Consider the following 18,313-nt stretch of genomic DNA (forward strand, 5'->3'; position numbering starts at 1 on the left):
TTCCCTTTGTCCTAGGCACCAGTATAAATATTGTGCAGTATTGTAGAGTATGGGAAAAGCATAAATTTATTTTTTTCCCAGTCACACATAAGGATTGAGAAAGAGCAAGTTTCCTGATCTCTACTGCTGCTATCTATCACAGAATCACAAAGTATTCTGAGGTGGAAGGGACCCACATGGATGACCCTTCCTCTTTCTAAAATTCCCTAGATGTCATTCCATCCATTCTCCAAGACTTCTGTGGATTTCATCATAGTGGAACCTTTTCAGACCGTATCTGCCCATTGTGAAACAGAAACATTTATCACTGTGATAACAGAAATGCCAATTGCGGGAAGCAACATGTCTATGCAACTGCACATTGTTTAGGCACTATGGAAAATGTGTTCCCTGCTCTCTTTTCAAATACATTAGAGTTTCTGGATGTACCAGAAACTAAGTGGTACAGTGGGTTATGGCAAGTACGTGAATACTGCACTTTCTCTCTTTAGCAGATACTACTTAGATGCATATTAATAGCATATTAATTATAAAATAAGTGTTAAGAACATAGTAATAGGATTTAAAGATTGGGATTTAGTTTACAGGGCTTACTCCAACTTCATAGGAGAAGGAATGTTCTATATTCAGAATTAAAGCCTCAATTTAAAAATACAAGCTTAGCTTTAGGCACCAAACAGAATATATGCTAGTGAGAGGGAAGGTGGGGTAAGAAAAATGGAAAACAGTCTAGTTTATTCCTAAAGATACACCCCAGACAAGCTGCACATTCCCATCAAGTTGTTTACAGTCTCCCAATGAGCTGAGGTAACCAGTTAACCTCATAACAATCACCTCTCACTGGCCAGAGTAGGTCACTGGAAGCCTGGTGGCAATTCAAGGAAAATGCTTCATGAAGAATGCCTGGTGAAAGGCGGCTCAGATAGACAGTGTGGATCTCAGGAGAGGGGACCCTGGGCACATGTGGCACTGGACACATGAAGGTGAAGTGTTCACAAATGACATGTGAGCCTCTGCAGCAGACTCATGAACAATTCTCCTGGCTCCCTTTTGCTCATGGCAGAGCCCAGTGACATTTCTGTGGAAAGACTCATTGATCTCAGGGGGCTTTGCGAGGAAGTTGTAGGGCTTTATACTGTTGGGTGCTTAGTAGTTTAAACTAGCAGCAGGTCTTTTAGGATTCATTTCAATCTCACCACTTTGGGTCTCTCAAATATTTCCATTGCATATACTGAGTTTCCTCTGCAACTGCTTACCATCAGCTGCTTCATCTCCTCCAAAGTTCTGTCTGTAGAACAGCATTAACTCTATGTTGTAGCACTTATAGATGGTCACGAGCAAAATAAGCAGAAGAAGGATGGCTCCCAGTCCTCCAGCAAGTTCTATTTTGTAGATCAAATCTAAAATTAGCAAGGAAAGGCAAAAAGGTTATGATCTTTCCAAGCTATATTTTCTCTAATTCACCATATAATTCCACATAAAATTGTGCAGCTTCCAATTACAACCACCATAACGTTAAAAATTCCTAATAATTTTGTCCATTGCCTATTATTTAATTTTACTCATTTACTCCATCTACTGCTCATCTGAAATAACCATCTGAAATCCAGAATGCATTTGAGGCTACACATGTAAATCTCCTACACAGGAACTATGTAGTGATTTTACACAGAGGAGTAACCAACTTTTAATGAGCTGGTGGCGTTTGAAACTTCTGCACTGGCAGAGTGCATCAAATGCTGTCTGCAGCCTGTGAGGACAGATTGGGCAGGACCTGGTCCCTTCCCCTCCAAATTAGACAGCTTTGGTTTTCTATTTGTGAAGCCTGTGGACAAGCTGATGTGAGCTGCCAAGCCAGGGCTTCAGCTGGATCACTGGAAAATGAGTTGGGCTTGCAGGAAGCCCAAGATAACACAAGAAGCCAGGAGCACACATCAGGCTGCAAAGAGCCACTTTATTTGGCATGGCTGTTAACAGGGTTCTCACACATTTGTAGAGCTCATAATTTAATGGGACCTTGTGTTAGCTAAATTTTCCTACTCAGATGCTTTTGTTAGGAAACATCACAAGAACTCAAAGAACTTCACAAATGCATCCAGACACAATGATCTTTTACAGCTGGGGAAACAGGCTTAGAAAAGAGAAGCATGACATTCAAGGTCATTCAGCAAACCAATGAGAAAATGGGATAAAACCCTTGGACACCAGTCCAGAGCTTCATCTGATGCAAGGGACTGACTTGAACATTGCTCTTTATCCTGAAACGTCCTCTGGAAGTAATATTGCTCCTAACACCACCTGGCATATTACTTAGCCATAAAGGACAGAGGATGACAATTTGACTCTCACAGCCTGTATTGGTTCAGATAAGACGTCATGAAGATATTTGCTGCTGTGACAAACACAGTGAGAAGTTGCCAAACTCACACAGCTGGGACAAAGTTATTGTGATATTTATTGTTCTAAAACTTAGGTCAGAAAAAATTACTCATATGTCATTTGTGTCACTTTCAAGATAAAAAGCAAATTAGCTGCATATCTTTGGGGGTTATTTTTGCCTCACCATGCCTTCTATTTCAATAATTAACATCAGATGTCAAACTATTCCCAGTTTACAGTATCTCTGATGTCTGTCTGGCAAGAAGTCATGGACTAATAGATGGAAAAAGTCTATTATAATAGCTATTTAATCTCTCTGAGAACACAGGGAATTCATGGGACTTTTACTACACTGCATGATAAAGCCTGCATCCTCTGGGGGATAAATCTAGGCAAATGGAGAACAGAGTTGGTTAAAATCACTTTTGAGGGGATTTTATTTTTTTAAATTGTACTGAATCCTTTTTGCTAGGAAATGGAGATGATGGCAAAACTGCCAGCTTGGAAGGAAAGAAAATACTGAGCCTTGCAGCCCTCTTGCAGCTGTCTTGCAGGAGCACAGAGTTGTACCCACTTTGGTGGGCGGAATAGCAGGGTATAAAGCAAACCCACAAAATCCAGCTCGAAAGGCAAAATTGATCAGCCTTTGCATGTCCAGTATTTGTCTTCTGCCCCATGAATTCTCCTAGAGTACAGACATAAGGACTCTAGGAGAGTCCTTATAGAAAAAGGGGCTTTCCTTATGGGAAAAGCTGAGGCTTTTGAGGTCTCCTTATTTCCATTCCAAAGTGAAGGCAATGAGAAAAACCCAGGATGTTCATTTTTCTTGCCTACTCTACTTAACCTTGGCATCTGATTAATTCCTTCCTCCTCAAGTGGTCCTCACTGAGATAAATAGGGAAGCAGCATATCTAACACTAGAAAAGAAGCTGAATCTGGTCTCTGTGCTATAAGAGTGAATGAAAAATAGCAAATAATAATATTGATAGTTTCTAATGTAAAATAATGTAGAAGGACCTTGCCACAACATATTGCACATATTTCAGAGGATCATGGTCTTTAAAATAGCAAAAGTCTCATAAATACCCAATAAGTGAGAGACAACTACATTTTAGAAGTTCCTCATAATTTAGTGACATATCACTATCAAACCCACCCCCCCTAAAATTAGTTCCTTGCATGTCTTAATTAAAGGCAGCCTCCTTTAAAAAAATCATGAAGAAAAGTCATCATAATATTTACTTTTATCTCAATTCACTACTTCTTGCCACTAAAAGCATAGTCTGACTTTATTCTGCGGTTTCTGACAAGTTATTTATCTTTCAGAACAGTTATATTATAGACTATGTAGACTTCAGACACTAAATACTGGACTGTTTTCAAGCCCTTTTGAAGGGAATCCTGAACTATTCCCACAACTAAGGATAACTGGGTGTATATTGTATTTCCATGTTATTTGAGTACCAAATATGCTAGGACAGCATGGAGAAAAAAAAAAAAATAAAAGCAAACCAAACCCAGGATAGTCCAGAACGTATTTCTGAAGTGTTTGAAAGCAAGTAATGTGGTCTTGAATTAAGTCAGTAAAGAAGAATGTGATAGCAGACAGTTGTGTTCAGGTCTTAGGAGCAACTCTGCCTTTGCGTTGGTGGCTTTGGGTTTGAAACTTGATTTTGTTCTTTTTCAGGTGAAAACCCCAAACAATAAAAATAATCCTAAATGATGGCACATGCTCTGGGGCTACACTGGAGCTGTGCAAAAAGCCACTCCTGTATTCTCCTGAAGGTTAGAGGGACTGTACCACTAATACAGCAAAATAATTGTATTTTCCCTGAAACATTTGAACAGCTAATTTTTCTTTTTTCTTTTCAAAGCAAATTATGCACTAAAAATAACCGCCTGATGTCAAAACAAGAACTCTAAAAAATCTTATACAACCCCTACAACTTAGATTTTGGGTTTTTTTTCTGTTTTTCATCCAAGCCAGAAAAAAACCCTAAGGAGAGGGCAGGACTGAAGACAAAAGAGAGCTACAAGTGCCTCTTGTCAAACAAGGATAATACAGCTCTTAACAGGTAAGTCTTTGGAGGGAGGAGGATTTCTCTGACTGAGAGGTCTGGGCTGCAGCACATTGCAATAGAAATCCCTTCTTTGACATGCACAAAGGATGCTGGTCAACAGCTTTCTGCAAGTCCTGCCCTAAATCTTGTCCCAGCTCAGTAAATACAGTAGTATTTCCTGACTCATGAATATCTACGGTAAAATCTAAGCTGGAGAAAGTTAGGATAAGAAGCAATTAAATCAAGTTGCAGAAAGGAAAAGTTTGGTCAAGTATTTGTGAGAACTTAATAAATAACGAACAGGACAATAGGACAGGCAGTCAAAGGACACAGTAAAATACAGTGGTTATTTTAAATGACACTTTAATAGCCTGAAAATCAACTACTGAGAGTGCCTGAGGGGAATATAAGTTTTCTACAGCCACAGTGCAGAGAGAAATGAAATAGTAGCTGCAAAGTGATCTTTTCCACCTCCAAATTCTGTATTCAGCAGTGTTTCTTCCATAATTCCAGCAGAGCTCTGAAATATCTGCATTTTTTTGTTATAAATAAACTGAGCTTGTTATTCTACTATATGCACACAGCAGAACATTCACCAGTGCCAACAGAGATATACTTACTATCAGTTGTATATTTATGAGGTTCAGTGGAAGGAAAGGTAGAATGCTTTTTGCACTAGACACTAGTCCTTCATCATGATGACCAGATTACTTAATTAAAGCTGGGATAACCTGTCAGTTTAGATCACAATTGTAGAATTGTTTTGATTGGAAAACACTTCCCAGATGATTGAGTCCAACCATTAACCCAGCACTGCTGAGCCCACCACTAAACCGGGCCCACGAGGGCCACATCTGCATGGTTTTCAAATCCCTTCAGGGATGGTGACTCCAGCATCCCCAGATCCTTTGCCACCTGGCAGCTTTCCAGCCCCTCTGCACTAGCCTGGAGCTTGCTGTGACCCAAGAGCAGGACCAAGCACTTGGCCTTGTGGAACCTCACACAACTGACCTCAGCCCATGGACCCAGCCAGTCCAGACCCCTCTGCAGAGTCCTCCTGTATGGAAGTTTGTAGTAGATAGAATGATCTGCTAGATCAACATTCCTTGATTCCAACTTTGCCACAGTGAAAGCACACAACGGACTGGAGCTGCCCTTTCAGGTTTGCCTCATGAAAACAATTCTTCTTCTCCTGTTTTGGCAAAATAATTTACATCCAAGAATTATGGCAGAGGTCTGGAGAATGTATCAACTCTTCAGTCAATCTCCAGTGCTGATGTTCTGTGGTTTCACATAACAGCTTTGCCCCAAGAGTGGAACCTTCCTTTGCTTTCCCAACAATTACTATTCTTACAGGTTTTATGTTTCCTAATACACTGTATCTCAGAGAGACCAGTATCCAATCTAAATGTCAGCCCACTTATGAATAGGAGAGCTGATTGAACAAACAACAGAGGAACTGCCATGAGATACTGTTACACTCCCTTGATAGTGACTTTTTCAAACACAGAGTACAGCAGCACTTTTAAATTTGGCACATTCAAATACCAATGTTTTCCTTTCTGCTGTAGGTAATTTGTCAGTAGTGCTGTTCTCCATTCAGAACAGTATCAAGCAAGACAACCATGATGGGGTAACTCTCTATGTATTTGTGGCTCCCATAGCATGTTTTCATTCCTGATGCAGTTAGAAAAAATGCATGGAGACAGCTTAAAGTTTTCAATTCTAAACACAAAGCCAGGAAGTGGAGAAACATGAGAACATCTGACCTCACTGCCAGTGAGTTCTGGGTCAAATTCATAGGTTGTTTAGTCCAAAGTACTTCCTCTGATTACTGGTGCCTTATGGGTGACTATTCCAGGCAAGTGCATCACCTGCAAGGCCAGTTTCCTAGACACTGAAGAACAATCCATGATTCTTTTCCTATAAACTGAAGCTGTACATAAGCACACTTCAGCTCCAAGCAGGCACACAGGAGTCCAGCCTGGCTCAGAGAGGTCAGTCAGCAGGATCTCTGATTGATGAGCTGCTGCTGAGGCAGGTGAGGTCACAGATAACTAAAAAGGGAGAATTACCTTTTTTGCGCAGAAGAACGCTGGCGTGCCTCCGTCCATTTCTGTTCTCCACGTGACACGTGTAGTTAGCCAGGTCTGCCTCCTCTACAGCATCAAAGATCAATGTCAACTCAACTTCTTTTTCTCCAAGATGTTCTCTGAGGAGTCTGGAAGGAAGGATACAGCCTTTGCTTTAACTGAATTAATATGGATGGCAGATTCCCAAAAGCACTATGATTTCTCAGCACAAGACGATGTTCCTTGGCCTCCTTCACTCCTAGAGAAGGACTTAAAAGGAGACTCATGTTGCCTGAAAGAAGCTTCACAGAGGCATTTTCCATGACCACCAGAAGGCTTTTTCTCCTGCCATGTCTAGTGAGGAGCAGAACCAAGTGCAGGAAGAGTGGCCATGAGCACAGTGGTTATGTGTGGCTTCTTTCTTGGCTCCATCAGAATAAAATGCTAAAAACAATGCTTCTTTTAAAAGAAGTGACAAATATCCATTTTCCAGAAGCAGGATGTGCTGCTAAGCCATCAGTGAACAAATTACAGGGCAATTTAAAGGCTGGGTATTGTGATACATTTTAATTCAGTGTGGAAAACCAACAAAAGAAGCTGTGCTACTCTTAGGAATTTTCCTCTATTTTTGGGGGCTAGACCCTGACTTTTAAAAGAAACAGTGTCAAGAACAAGAGCTCTCTGCTCCTTTGAGAGGAAAGAGGAGACATGCAAAATCCTCACACATGGAATAAAAGTTCTAGCAGACTTTCAGGCCAGAGGTACAGCCTTTTCATGTCATTGTTCTCATGTGAACATTAAAAAGAATGCAAAGTAAATGCACGTTTTCTGCTGCTGACATTAAGTCTAAAAATACAATACCCTATTCTCTCAAAAGGCTTATCACTTGCTCAAGAAAAAGTTGCTGCTCCTTTGAACAGGGAAATGTAACGTCAAGTAAAATCCACCAGATAAATTTGATCCTGTTTGTGTAATGCTGCACAAGAAGGTAAAGAGAAAATGTGGGGTGCCCTCACAGTCACCTGTGAACTCACCACTGCATGTGGCACTTCAGTGAGTCTGTTCTCGGAAAAGACTGCACAGCACTGTGAGGTAAAGGCAGAAATAAAACCCAGAGTCACCAAAAAAGAAATATTTTCTCCCGAGACCAAAAGGAGGAAACTGGATGGGAAGTAATGAACCAGAGTGCTGCCTGCTCTGGATGGAAACTGCTGCTGGAGACATTCCCATTTGTCAGTAATAGCAAACCCCAAACTTCTCTTTTATAAACCAAAGACATTGTGTGTGCACACATTTCCTTATGTACATGATTTCACAGGACATCCATGGAACTCCAAACACACTGAAAACAAATCAAAAGACAAGTATGAGGGCATTGCACTAGACAATCAAAAATGCAAGCCTGACTGCTACAAACACATCTCTGCAGTGACTCAGAAGAGGCACCAGAGCATCCACAACAATTCAGCCTCTTTCACTGTGGCAACATAACTGGCAAAAAAGCAAGTGGAAAAACATTAGTTTAAAAACAGGGTGTGTGTGTGTGTGTTGAATTTAGAAACTTGGATTGCATCTTTTTTTTTTCCCAAATTCATTCTCATTGATTATGCTTCTTTTTTCTTTCCTTTTTTCTTTTTTCTTTTTTTTTAAATTCTGGTTCAGAGTCCAAGCAGTGAAATAATGGAAGAAAGGTTGAATTTGCACAATTTCTGTCCAGAAAAAAACCTCCTCAGAAAGCCTGGTCTGTTTGCATACTCAGCCTAAATCACTGGGAGTGAGGTAAATCAATTCTTATTTACCTGTTATTCTGCTATATCTATATAAAGACTCAGGAAAGCCACTCTGCTGGTAAACAATATGCCCAACAACTTTTGGTCTACCAATCACGCTGCAAGGAACAATAGAATCATTAACAGAGAAGATATCTGGGAAATTAATCTGAAGCATTCTGCAAATGTTCAGATTTTCTTGTTTACCGTAATAAAGATATTTTACACAGAAGAAAAATGGACACATTACAGTTAAGATAAATGAAACTGTTATTTTTATCTACATCTAAACTACATGTATGTAAGATAAAATAACTGACCCTTAACCTAAATTTAAATTATACATAACCAGCTAAAGAGAAGCTTTCATAAAAAAAAAGAAAATCCAATATATTTGGACTGACAATTTTTTTTTACATATCTTCTAATAGCAATTTCTAGCAAGAGAACTCTATAGAGTGGGATCTATCATGAAAATACCGACAAACATTTAAGCATTATGCTAGCAGCAAAGTGTAGAAAGCTCTTAGTTAAACCTTTCATTCCTGCTTTTTAATTTTTCTTCTTTTTTCTTTTAACATCACTCTACACGTACATTATTGCCACAGAAATGTACAGCTGGTCACCTGCATTTTTTTCATACATGCAGCCCTAAATTAATTGCATTGATTAATTAATTGCTGTTGTTGGTTCAGAGAACATGGAGCACAATACAATATCAACAAGTAAGACCTTAAAGGTGCAACAGCATTTGGTGCACACCCAGAAGATGAAGCTCTGTCCCTGTCTGAGGTGGGAGAAGCTTCACGAGCATCACTGTCAACACATGCCAGCTCTCACAAGCTGAGAAAACAATAACTCACTCTTTCTGGGTTGCTGAACAAACTGTAAGAGTAATTACAACATTTAATGCATAGCTAAATCAATGGTGCTTGACAACTCACAACAAAGAGGTTGGAAAGAGAGAAATAAAAGGTGGGTGATGTGAAAACAACACTCAGTGCCTTCTTTTTCTTCAGGCTGAAGCATTTTATTTGATCTGAAACAAAACATTTTGTCTAGTGAATAATTTTCAGGTAAGAATATGAATTTTAAAAAGGAAGTGTCATTACAGAATAGAGATGCTTTCTTTGAAAATAATGCAATGGCTTGGATTTTTCAAATCCTTGGTCATACTTTTCCAGGGCTTGTATGGACTAAGTTGAATCTGAATATAAAACACTTTTACTTTGAGACCATATTTCCCCAATATTTTCAGTCTTTGTATGAAAACAGATAACAAGGCCATAACAAAGCTTCACTTGTGTCTCTCTGCAAGACAGAGGCATTAATTGCAAACTTTTACTAACCTGCATAAGAGTTGGGATTAGAAAAAATGAAACTTTCATTCTTTATAAAGCTGAGGATCTTGACTGTGAACAGGGTTACCAAGTCTACTCCCCTCCTTCTGTTCCTTAACAAGAGGCTGTAGATAAAGGAAAGTTCTGTGTGTACACAAGCACCTCTCCAAAGCAAAGTCATTCAGCTGGCAGCATGACAGTGACCTTCCCTCCTGCTTTCCTGCATTGTGTTTCTTGTTCTCTGCCCTGAATTTGTCTACTTGAGGAGTGTAAGCTTTTCAGGAGAGAGCTGTTGCTTCCATACCTCTCTGCCAAGTACCCAGCACATCAGCTATGGGAGTTGTGCCTCCTGCCCCCAGCACCCCTTCCTAACAGAAAACAGCATCCTCATCTGTCTGAGCATTTCGTAACAATCTGTTGGCCTCTGTGGGTGATAAAACAATCAGAAGAAATAAGGCTGCCATTCAAAATGTCTCCAGTCACTTCTTTTCATCCCTCTAGGATAAGTTAAACTATCTCTACATTAAAAATGGACAAGAGGGACAAAACAAGGACAAACATACTTTACAAGATGAGCATTATGACTATTTTCCAGTGTTACCTGTTGAAGAAAAACAAAAAAACAAGAAAGTAACTCATAAGTGTCTGAGAGAGCAACATTTATGTCTGAAAATACTTTGCCAAGGCAGAGAGCTGGTGTTGAAATTTGCTGTGGGCTGTTTGGATAATTAGGTACAACTGACAACTCTGCAGACATGCTTAAAGACTCTGATTCCTTCTTTAATAACTCTGGTTCAATTTACATGACATTTTTCATTACTGCTGTAAAAAACCCACCTGGCAAGCAAAGTCTTTTCCACACATGTCTAACACCTGGGGATTTTAATTCAAGGGAAGACAAGGGAGCAGCTCAGACAGGGTGTCACTGCCTCCAAGTCCTGCAATACTTTGAGTTACTTTTTATCATGAAGCTTTATAAAAAGGTCTAATAAATACTGAGAAGCCCAGAGTGACACAAATATTACTCTTGGTGAAGTGTGCTTACCAAAACCCAGTTGCATGGACTGGATTTGAACAGGAATGCTCAGACTACATGAATCCTTATTTTAGTGCTTTCATGACAGCACAGTGAGTGTTAACCCTGCACACTGGGGATGGGTGGTTTGTGCTCCCACACATCATTTACAGACCTGAGCTCTCATCATACACAGAAAATCCAGCAACACAATGGATGGGCACAGCCCAAGGTAAGGACAGCACCATGAATTCAGAGTGCTACTAAATTTGTGAATTAATTCAAGATAGGGGATGCAGAGTTGAAATGTACCAAAGGAACAGACCATGGAGTATCTCGTTGTAAGGATTCTGTACTACTCTTAGCTTGTCAAAATGAAATGTCCTGGTAACACCATAGAGAAGCAAACTGATTAAGAAGACATCTAACCAGCAAGTTCACCATGGCTCATCAAATTTGAAAACACATGACAATTTTAAAATACATCAATAACACATCTGAGTGGAAGATGTGGGCTGCCTCAGGGCACTGACAGAATAATTAGTGCTGCTTAGTTCCCCTGAAGCAGCATACCTGTAATGGAACACAAAAACAGGAGCTGTTATGGGCAAAAAATCATTTGCAAAAAGTTACTACTTCAGTTGCCATAGCTACTTCTAAATAAAAAAGGGATGGACTGGGGCACTGCTGGTAATGATGCAGTGTGTTTTGGAAAATGCTGTTTCAAATGCTGGCAGTGATCACAGGAGATTAGGTAGGTGATAAGTAGCTTTGCTGAAGAGAAGATTAAATGAATTGTGCAGGGTCTGTAAACTGAGTCAAATCACTTTAGTGGAATGAGAAAAGAGACTTGTCAAAAATTAGTTTGAAACATGAATGTGCAATGAGATGGCACAACAAAAGACAAGAAACAGACTTTTCAAACTCAGTTTCACTAATAAATGTACATAAAGGAAAAGTTTTGAACTGTGCTAAAGCTAGAGCACTCTTTAAATACAAACCTCAAATTGTCTTGATGCAGGGGAAGAACATGACCAAAATCACTCTGTTCATATATATACACATCAGAGAGAGCACAATGCCATTAAGTGCTGATTACTTAAATGGCAGAAGTTTCCAATAATTGCTTTTTGTGGTCAGAAGCACAGAAGAGGATTGTACAATGGCAATATAAGATAAATTTAATCTGTGTGCAATTAAGTATATCTTAACAACTCGTGGCTAAGTGGCTGAACTTCACATTATTGATCAAGAATAAAGCAAAGAGACCTCTTTCCTCTTGCTCTCCAAAATCCCCTTTACAAGAAACAAAAAACTCAGACATGAGATTAAAAAATGTGCACTGGAAAGTGAAAAGACCCTGGCTTTTTAATAATCCATATTCATTGTATCATAATCAATATTCATTGTATCTATTGGAGCTGGGACCAACTTGCCCATAGTATAACCATAACATAGTCTTTGCTCAAAAACAATAATCAGGTAATTATTGAGGACAGTAAGGTGCAAATTCCATGGAAGTTCGTGGGGATAGAAGTGTGTTTTCTTTACAACTTACATCAAGTGATAACCAGCACCTGGGAAAAAGCCCAGAACAAGCTGGATATTGGACACAGCCACTCCTTTCTCTCCCTTTTGCGCTAAACCTGGAGGAACAAACGCTGATTCTTGAAGGCTCAGGTTAAGGCACACTGAGAGCTGGATCACACACACACACAAAACACATTTAGGAGAAGAGAAAAAGTGTGGTGGCTTTGACAGGAGACCATTTGTCTTCAAGATTAACAGTGGTGCTGGAATGGATGTCATCTTGCCAAGGCAGGTCCCACGGGATGCTTACAGTGGACAGCACCAATCCCACACAGGGCTAAAATCAAACCCCAGAACACTCAGGAGATGCTTCAGCTTCCAACCATCAGGGGAATTTGGTAACAGATTTTCAGGCACAAGTTACTCTGTCTTTAGGGAGCCACACACACAACTCTGGTTCTAAGTCATCCATCACTCTTTGGACAGAAAATTATTTCCACTTTCAATTAAAAATCTGTCAACCCAACAGGCTTGTGGGACATACAATATTTTTAATAGTAAATAATTCAAAAAGTACCTGACTTCGCCTTCTCTAATGTGACCTTCTAATTCTTCTATGAATTTTTCCCCTTTCATCCAGTAGATCATGGGGCCTGATTCTCCACTGAATCCAAAGAAAGCTTTGCAGGCCACAGTCAGTGGATTTCCTGAGGACAAAAGGAAGAGAGAAGATTAGAAACTTTGTCATAGCTACTAGTGAGAAAATTATTGTAAGAAATGTCAACACCTCAGATAAACCTCCTTACAAAAACTGGAGGAGGAAAAAAAAAAGAATAACTATAAACCATGAGAAAGAGTGATGTTGATTTGCATCTACAGGAAATAGGTGTAAAATGAAACTCTGAGGTTATCCATCCAATTTTTTTCTGAGAAAAATAGTACATGAACAATGAGAAGGTATGGCAATGGTGGCAACATAAGGTGACACCAGATTGGTTGTTAAAAAGAAAGAGGTGACTTCCCTGTCAGACTCCTTGGATCTCTACCAGGTTTAGAGATTTGTCCCTAAAAGGCAGGTAAATCACTGAATGACTGCTCCTTATCCATGCATAAAAAGACAGAGGAATAATCCCTTTCTTGGTGAGCTGCGAGCTTTTAAAGACTCCCAAGAAATATATGATGCCAGTCAGCCCAACACTGATGTTACTGTCAATGGGCTTTTGGCTAAGGACCAAACTTCAAAGCATTATTCAAGCAATAGAGTAAAGAATTCTTCCATTCCCCTCTTAAAGATACTTCCAAAAAAAACAAAACAAAACAAAAAAAAAAAAAAAAAAAAAAAAAAAAGAAAAGAAAATGGAAATTATTCAAATTTCTTTTCTCTTCAAAAATTCAACATTTAACTGGGTTTTGGTCTGGCTACAGTTTTAACTGTTCTAGGTAGCCCAGAGCTGTAGAGCTGTGCTTACACTGCCAGGACAGATGATTGTCTTCCTGCAGAAGACAACAGAAAAGAAAAAAGAAAATAAAACTATAAAAACAAACAAACAAAAAAATTCCAGAAAAACCTCCAACAAGTCAGGAAATTTGGAAGAACCATTCCCTTGGTATGCACATACAGCTGCTGCACCCATTTTTCTTTGCCTATTTTACTTCACATAGGTGCTCCAGGTTATAGAGCAGGTGTAGAATCAGCAGCTTAGCTGAGAGAACAGACCTCATTTAATGTCAGTGGAGACTCCTGCTGAATCTTTCAAGGCTTTGAGCAAGCATGGAAAGCCTAAATAATGAATTTTACTGTATTTGAAAGAAGTGTTTTGCTATGTCAGGTATTCTCTGTGTTAGCAGGAGACTCTCCTGACTGAAATAGAACAGGCCTACACTTTTCCAGGAGGGTCTGATCATTTGGAGCACACCACTTGGTTGAGCATGGGATAATGGTTTCCCATGATTGACTTACTGTGCCTTAATCATTCACCTCTTGTCTGCCCAGGAGTGGTAACTGGCTGTGTGCACACAGAGCACATCAGAGCTGTGTGTTAAAGTGCCTTTGCCTAAACCCCCATAGAGCTGAGTCAACTACTTGCACTTGTCTATCTATTATTTCAGCGCCCAATTTAAGACGTGTCTAAAGAGTCTGATTAGTCAGGAAGCACAGCACTCCCAGCCACGGAAAATCAGCTGCCTTTAAATTGTTTCCAAGTCAAGATCCAAAATTACAACTCCTTTGAAACATTAGGATACAGCAAGAAAAGATTTAAAGGCTACACTTGAGTCTCTGTTTCTCAAATAGCAAAAGACAAAAATGGAAAATGTTTATCCTGAAAATGTTTTCCAGACTCTTTCATTATCTCCATATTCATGATGAACTCTGGCACCACAGCTGGCCCCTGAACAGTGGAGATGCTGGCAGATTACACAACTAAACCAGACATACAAGAGAAGAAGGGGTGGGTATTCAGTTATCTGCACATCCCACAACACTGACAACCATCAGAGACAGTTCCAACTTCAGTAACTAATGAAGAGTCAGAAACACTTCTAGGCAGACATTTAATGCCACTACAAGCTCACCCAACCCCGGGATGTGCTGTGTGTCCTCCATGGGTAGAGGGGACAACTGGAGCCTCTGGCTGTATCCACCTCACCTTTTCCCAACATGCTGAATGCCTGCATGGTGTGAGGTCTTTTTGTGCTGCTTGCCTTGGAGTCACGACGCACATCTTTTTAAATACCACTTGGTGATTCCTAGCATGTGGCCGCTCAGTCCATGCTTGATATTAATGGAAAAAGACATTGTAGCAATGTGAAAAAGAAAAGGGATAGACAAGGCCTATCAGCATTGACAGATATTTGCCCTTTTCCTGGCACACCATGCTGGACATTAAGTGTTACAGGCAAAATATCTTACAGAATGTACTTTTCCTCAAACCAGCAGATGTTTACCTAAAAAAACAAGCCCTGAGAAATGAAAATATTCCAAGGAGAGGCTAAGATTTCTATACATGCAGAGTAAATACCCTGAGGTAATAATGTCTGGTTTGAAGAAATATGAAGTTTTCTACACAGACAGGAAAACTTAAAAACCCCAGCTGTTGGTAGACAGCTTCTGTAATAAACAAACCCAATATAAAGCATCAGGAACCTTTACCATGACAACCTGCATGCTCTGAATGTGCCTGGGCAGATCTATTTCCTAGCTTTGCCACCAGGGAAACTAGAAAAATAAACTAATACCGTGAACAGGAAAATCTGGAATGAGTTTGTATTCCTAGCTCAAAGTTTGGTACCAGCAACAACTGAAAAATCCCACAGTTCATCTCATCTGCAAACCCATCACTGATCAGAGGGTGGCAAAGCAAATTTTTTTCTCATGAAACAACTAATTTTTAAATCAGTAGCAGAATAATGCAGGTCTGGATTAACCTGATCTGTCCTGGAGTGGAAAGAACTGGGGGCTCGATGATACTTCAAGGGCCCATCCAAACTCAAACTCTCACTTGCAGTTCTGATACTCCTCAAACTGGTAAGGACCTCTCATTCCTCTATAGCTTCTGAATTAGCTTCTGGTTTATAACTCTCATCACTTCTTTTGCCTCTGGAAGGGGGACACCATCAGAAAGGTAACACTGAATTCCCTGCAGAACCACTTCATCTCCCAAAATAAGCCTCCATATGGAAAAGTAAGGGAGATTTCCCCTCTCCTGCTGTATCACCACACAGCTACAGCAACAACCTGTCACTACTGGTTTTCAGGGAACTCCCACCATTCCCACCCAGAAAGGAACATGGCATGTTTCACTACATTCTCCCCCAAATACTGCAATACTAAAAATGAGGCTGAATTCTGTGGTCCCTAAATGTATCCTTCAATATATGGAGAAATAAGCACTGAGCATGGACAGTGCCCCTTTACAGGTCCTGGTTTAGGGCTGGCTTCAAGCCATGCAATATTACACTGAGCCACAGCTCCAGGCAGAAGGAACTGGCAGGCAATTTGTAACTCCAGAAATTCATCTTGTGTAAGGCCCAAACTTTTGCACATCATCACTGCTATTCTGCATGACCTTCAGTAGTTCCACTACTAATTGGTCTTATTAAGAAATATTCCTCTTGCATCATTTAATTAACAACATCAAAATTCCTGGAATGAATAGTATCCTAAAAGTTTTCCATTTACAGATGGATTCTGTTTAGATCAGATAGACATTTCAGATGCCTTTTTACTTAATAAAATAATTAGCTGAGGAACAGAGAAAGTTATTTGTGAATTTCTAATGAATCAACAGTTAAGAGAGTGTTTGAAGAAACAAGGAAAGAAAGTAAAAAGGGCTGTTTGCAGACATCACTGTCTTCTGCTTTGCTGGGGTCACCTTGATACAGTAAAGGACCAGTTCAGCAGAAGTCTCTGTTTTAGCTTTTCTCCCTACCTTGTCAATCAAGCAGGCTTATTGCAGACTCCCAGCTGATAAGACACAACCAGTGGCAGTAAAAAATTTTATTGCTAAATCTTATTGTACAATTTTCACCTGTCCATTTTCACAGTCAATCTGTGTGAACTCTACCATACATCCAAGCAACTTCTTTTCTGACAAAGAGAATTCCACAGAAATGCAATTATTCAAGCAGAAGAGCTGCCTGGTGGTGGTAGGAGTACTGCTAATGATGGGAAAAGGGTCTGCCAAAGAATTTAGCCAGGAATGGTTTGGAATGTGCTTAATGCAGGGCCAGCATGCTTTGACAGAAAATCACAAACTCTGCAGCACAGTTTCTCTTGAATGAGACATGCTTCAAGTATAAAGTAAATTAAGCTTAAAATACCTAAAAGTTGTTCTGTCTTTTAAAAACTTAAATGCCAGGGCTGGATGACTGACCAGCATGGAAGGCAAAGGCTCTTCACATCTAGCTTATGGCATGGCATTTTTCTGGATTTTTTTTTAATGCAATGGATAGTTAGGATAGTTTGTTCTTTTTCACTTGTTTTGCACAGGCAGGTGTATTTTGTAGCTTTGAAGCCCACATCAGAGAATTTGCTTCTAGCAAATCAGACCTTGACTCACAGAGCACACCATCTCAGAGCAACCCCAGCAAGCACCCAAAGTGTCTGTGAATCCCTGGGTGCTGTTTTTTCCTATGTTTTGAAATATTAATTAGTTTTCCTTTTCTCTTGCATTTTTGTGCCAGATAAAATACTGCTCTCAAGAAGCCTGAACTGCAGCAGATGAGCCTTCCCAACTAGTGGCAGAACTGATTGAAAATGCCAAAGGTCTCTCTTTGTGCTAAGCAACACCCAAAGTCAGACTGCACACGTTGCTAGCTGGATTTACATCTTCCACTCCAACGGGGTGCTAATCCACTGCTTTCATCTACTGCAGAGCCCTGCCGCACATGGGAGGGCAGATGAGAGTGCAGTGCTGCCACCAGAGGGTCATTCCAACCCTCCAAGTCCCTCTCATCGATGTATTTGCATATTGGAGCTCCTCTCTGATAATGGTGCTTGTGTCTCTATCCCTGTAAGACGAGGAGAGAGCTCTGAGTGCTGCCAAAGGAGCAGCACTCCACACATGCAGATGTTTCACAGGCACTTCAGGGCTTTGTTTCCTTCATTTGCTGAGACAGGGAACAGGCAGGTTACTTATCACTTCTCAGTAAGTGTATTCTGCAGGCTGTCTGGAAGCTGACTTTCCAGGCTGTGAGGTTTGCAAGGCAAATCACCATGTCACTGACAAGAACATTATTGTTCTAATATGCTTTACAAGTGCTAGAAAGTGGCCAAAGAGCAGCAGAGTGATTTAAATTCCCCTGGCAAGGCAAGGCTGGGTTGTATACAACCCTGAAGTAAAGAACACATTTCCTTTTCTTTCAGAAGGACATCCTGCATAAGAAGATATGGGAGACAGAGCTTATGCCTGCAATTTATCCACAAAACAAATGCCAGGGGCAACACAGACCTTGACTCATGAAAAACAATGTCTGTGTGTGGTAGTTCTATGCTGTTAGTAGAGAGTGCCAATTATCTCCAAGTGCTTTGCAATGACATCCTCTGAGCTGCTCTCCTGTGCTGGGAGTGACAGCAGAGCCAGCAGCAGATGGAGGGGCTGCAGCCTGTTGTATTTGCAGGGAACCCCATGGCATGGAGGAGGACTCC

At 40.3% G+C, this 18,313-nt stretch overlaps 1 protein-coding gene across 2 annotated transcripts in view; it reads right to left on the reverse strand.

Moving 5' to 3' along the window:
* The window catches only part of IL1RAPL2 (interleukin 1 receptor accessory protein like 2), a 333,424-nt gene that overhangs the window by 12,224 nt on the left and 302,887 nt on the right, over positions 1–18,313 (reverse strand). For both annotated transcript variants that reach the window (XM_030967939.1, XM_030967940.1), the window contains exons 7-9: positions 12,743–12,872; positions 6,515–6,660; positions 1,257–1,400 (exon numbers count right to left, since the gene is read on the reverse strand). In XM_030967939.1, coding sequence (XP_030823799.1) covers positions 1,257–1,400; positions 6,515–6,660; positions 12,743–12,872 — 420 coding nt within the window. The remainder of the gene's footprint in view (positions 1–1,256; positions 1,401–6,514; positions 6,661–12,742; positions 12,873–18,313) is intronic.

This window comes from Camarhynchus parvulus, chromosome 4A (assembly GCF_901933205.1).
Source record: "Camarhynchus parvulus chromosome 4A, STF_HiC, whole genome shotgun sequence".
NCBI classification, from domain to species: domain Eukaryota; kingdom Metazoa; phylum Chordata; class Aves; order Passeriformes; family Thraupidae; genus Camarhynchus; species Camarhynchus parvulus.